This window comes from Arachis stenosperma, chromosome 2 (genome assembly GCF_014773155.1).
Source record: "Arachis stenosperma cultivar V10309 chromosome 2, arast.V10309.gnm1.PFL2, whole genome shotgun sequence".
NCBI classification, from domain to species: Eukaryota; Viridiplantae; Streptophyta; class Magnoliopsida; order Fabales; family Fabaceae; genus Arachis; species Arachis stenosperma.
The window spans coordinates 83,059,544-83,063,697 of NC_080378.1; the positions used below are offsets into that span (position 1 = coordinate 83,059,544).

The 4,154-nt window shown below is 45.5% G+C and overlaps 1 protein-coding gene across 1 annotated transcript; it reads left to right on the plus strand.

The window, feature by feature from the left end:
- Positions 1-2,450: 2,450 nt before the first annotated feature.
- Positions 2,451-2,936, plus strand: LOC130963066 (uncharacterized). Its single transcript, XM_057889216.1, has one exon. The coding sequence runs from the start codon at positions 2,451-2,453 to the stop codon at positions 2,934-2,936; it is 486 nt and encodes a 161-aa protein (XP_057745199.1).
- The last annotated feature ends 1,218 nt before the right edge of the window (positions 2,937-4,154 follow it).

Genomic DNA, 4,154 nt, shown 5'->3' on the forward strand with positions numbered 1-4,154 from the left:
GTTGAAGAGACGGATGACCAAGAGGGTGAACATGAGAAAGTTGTTGAGAATGAACTCCATAAGCTTGATGAAAAGGAACCTCAGCTTGAGGCAAAGAGTGAATTGAAGCCTCTCCCATCTCATCAGAAGTATGCTTTCTTAGAGGACAACCAGAAGTTTCCGGTCATTATTGCTAGTGAGCTTTCTAGTGAAGAATAAGAAAAGCTCCTAGATGTTCTCAGAAAGTACAAGAAGGCAATTGGTTAGAGCTTAGCCGATATTGTGGAGATTGACTCTCGCAAGTGCATGCATCATATATTTCTCCAAGAGGGAGCTAGGCCAGTTAGGCAACCGTAAAGGAGACTCAACCCAACCATCTTCGATGTGGTAAAGAATGAGGTCACTAGGCTACTTGATGCGGGTATCATATACCCAATTTCTGACAGTGAGTGGGTGAGTCCAATCCAAGTTGTTCCCAAGAAATCAGGCATCACTGCGGTTACAAAGGATGATAGTGAAGTGGTCACCAAGAGAGTACAAAATGCATGGCGAGTGTGCATCGACTATAGAAGGTTGAATGCCGCTACAAGGAAGGACCACTACCCTTTGCCCTTTATCGATCAGATGTTGGACCGTTTGGCGGGTAAATCCCATTATTACTTTCTTGATGGATTCACTGGTTACTTCCAGATTCACATTGCTTCCGAAGATCAGAAAAAGACCACTTTCATTTGCACTTTTGGCACCTTTGCCTACAAAAGGATGCCATTTGTACTATGTAATACACATGCTAATTCAGTGTTTATGGAACTTCATTTGATTGTTGCTTGGAGAACTTGGCCAAGGTCTTAGCTAGATGTGTTGACACTAACCTTGTCTTGAATTTTGAGAAATGTCACTTTATGGTAAGACAAGGTATAGTGTTAGGACATGTAGTATCTCATGAAGGAATTTCTATAGACCCGGCCAAGGTCGATGTTATTACCACTTTATCTCACCCCTCATCTGTGAGGGAGGTCCGCTCGTTTTTAGGACATGCAGGATTCTATAGGCGCTTTATCAAAGATTTCAGCAAGATTGCTTTGCCATTGTCGCGCCTACTCCAAAAAGATGTGGACTTTGAGTTTGACAGTGAATGTGTGAAAGCTTTTGAAGAGCTAAGGAGAGCTCTTACCACGGCACCGATTGTGCAAGGCCCCAACTGGACGTTGCCATTTGAGATAATGTGCGATGCGTCAAACCAAGCTATAGGTGCCGCGCTTGCACAGCGCGATGGTAAACTCCCTTATGTCATTGCATACTCTTCTAAAACACTTGATGCAGCACAATCCAACTATACCACTACTGAAAAGGAACTCCTAGCTATTGTTCATGCTTTAGATAAATTTAGATCTTATTTGCTAGGATCAAAGATAGTGGTATACACGGATCACACAGCTTTGAAATACTTATTGTCAAAGAATGAGTCAAAACCTAGACTCATACGTTGGATCTTGCTTTTGCAAGAATTCGACATTGAGATTAGGGACCGGAGTGGATCTCAAAACTTGGTTGCGGATCATTTAAGCTGCCTTGAGGATTTAAAATCTTATCCATTTCTGATCAATGACTCATTCCCATTGGATAGTCTGCATGCTGTGTCGGATAGCTTTCCTTGGTTTGCCCCAATGGCGAACTACTTGGTAGCGAAACTCTTCCCTCCCAACTTTTCTAAACACCAAAGGGATAAGTTGACGAGTGATTCCAAATACTATATTTGGGATGACCCTCACTTGTGGAAGAGGGGAGTGGACCAAGTAATTCGAAGATGTGTCCCGGAGTTCGAAATCCAACCCATTCTTAAAGCTTGCCATTTGTCCGAATGTGGTGGCCACTTTGGCCCACAAAGGACCGCAAAAAAGGTGTTGGATTGTGGATTCTGGTGGCCAACCTTATTCAAGGATGCTAACCGGTTATGTGTGTCTTGCCATCACTGTCAGAAGTCGGGAAACACATCCCAAAGGGATGAAATGCCACAGCAACCTATGTTGTTCTATGAGATATTTGATGTATGGGGCATTGACTTTATGGGACCGTTTTCCAACTCAAGTGGGTATCTATATATTTTGTTAGTGGTTGACTACGTGTCAAAATGGGTAGAAGCAATACCTACCCGCCTTGACGACGCCAACACCATCATTTCTTTTATTAGAAACTACATTGTATGCCGTTATGGGTCACCACGAGCAATCGTGAGCGACCAAGGATCCCACTTTTGTAACAGGAAAGTAGAGGCACTGCTCAAGTGCTATGGCGTAGTGCATAAGGTTGCCACTGCTTATCATCCACAAACCAACGAACAAGCGGAAGTGTCCAACCGGGAGATTAAGAGAATCTTGGAGAAAGTGGCCAATCCACAAAGGAAGGATTGGAGCCTCCGGTTAGGAGATGCACTATGGGCGTATAGAACGGCCTAAAAGACTCCGTTAGGGATGAGTCCCTTCCGGATCGTCTATGGTAAGGCATGCCACCTTCCAGTGGAGATTGAGCACAAAGCCTATTGGGCAGTAAAGCGGTGCAACATGGATTTGACCCAAGCCGGAGTAGCCAGAAAATTGCAGCTAGAGGAGCTCGAGTGTTTGAGGAACGAAGCGTATGAGAATGCCCGGATTTACAAGGGAAAGACTAAAGTATTCCATGACCATCACATCCGAAAGAAGGACTTCCAAGAAGGTGATGAGGTTCTCCTCTACAATTTGAGGCTTCGTTTCATGCCTGTCAAGCTCCGCTCTAGATGGGAAGGACCTTTCAAAGTGAAGGAGATAAAGCCCTATGGAGTGGTGGAGTTGTTTGATCCTAAAAGTGAAGCAACTTTCAAGGTGAATGGACACAGAGTGAAGAAGTACCATGGCTACAAGCTCCCAAAAGAGCTAGAGGTGTTCCTATTGGCGGGTGCACCTAGAGAAGGAGAAGCTTGAGCGACTGACCGTCCAACTTAAGGACGTTAAAGAAAAGTGCTTGGTGGGAGGCACCCCACCGTGGTAAGATCTTCCTTGTGTATACCATCTTGCTTTTAGCTTAGATTCTTGTGAATTTTGTGACTTCTTGATGTTGTTGATTGCTTAGGAATGCTAGTTTTATTGATCTTGTTAGATAACTAGGATATTTAGATAGATTTCATCATTTTGGTATGAAAGAATTGTTGAAGTGGAGATAATGCTATGTTTTGAATAATGCATGAATTTGAGTGTGTTCTCTTGACTACTAGCTTGAACACCTACCAAAAATGTGTTAGAATAGCTTCTTCTATGTTGTAAAAAAAATTTTAACAAGCAAGGAAACAGGGCATCCGCGCGCAAGCGCACTATGCGTGCGCCGGTGGTGCATTCTTACTCCTGGGCCAAAAAACACGAGAGTTATGCCCACCTTGTGCCCACTTCATGTCAGGCACCCATGCGCCAGTGTGCATGCCGCCTGCGCGCAACCCTTGCAAATTGACCATCGACACGCAAGCACGCTGTGCGTGCGCGCGCCGATGGTGCACTATGAACTCCCTGGTCTAAAAATTCGAGAGTTGTGCCATACTTGTGCCTAGTTTGTGCCCGTACTGACGCGTCCGCACACTGTGCGCGTCCGCGCCGGTAGCCAACCCAATCAGGCACGCATCCGTGCACAATACGCGTTCGCGCGCCTGTGCCATCTTCCAACTCTGGTACAGGTGACCCGAGACTTGTGCCAAATTTGTGCCAGTCCGGTGCCAGAGGCACAGCTGTACTCGCGGATACGCGCCGTTGACGCGCACGCGTCCCTCGCTCCACCTTCACTGACACGCCAGCACACTGTGCGCGCGCGCGTCAGTTGCGCGAATCAGCTTTAAAGCTGCGCGCCCTGCTTCTCTCCCTCTCCCACCTTCTTTCTTATTTCCTCCTTCTTTCTCCATCACCTCTCTTCTCTTCCTTTCCTCCTTTCATACTCCACCACCACTGTCTTCGGCCACTCACCGGTGACCACCACCTCTTCCGGTGGCACTACATCTCTTCCCTCTCTTTCTCATCTTCTAAAAGAAAATTCACCTTGTTCTCTTACACTTCTCAAGGTTCTACTTCCTCCATATCCCATTTATTACTTTCTTTGCATCACTTCTTTTTCTAGTTAGATTTTTCTTGTTGATTTACTTATTTTCTCTTTTAGTTACT

Excerpts from the sequence above, each read along its gene's own strand:
- LOC130963066 (XM_057889216.1), top strand. The coding sequence starts at position 2,451 with ATGAGTCCCTTCCGGATCGTCTATGGTAAGGCATGCCACCTTCCAGTG.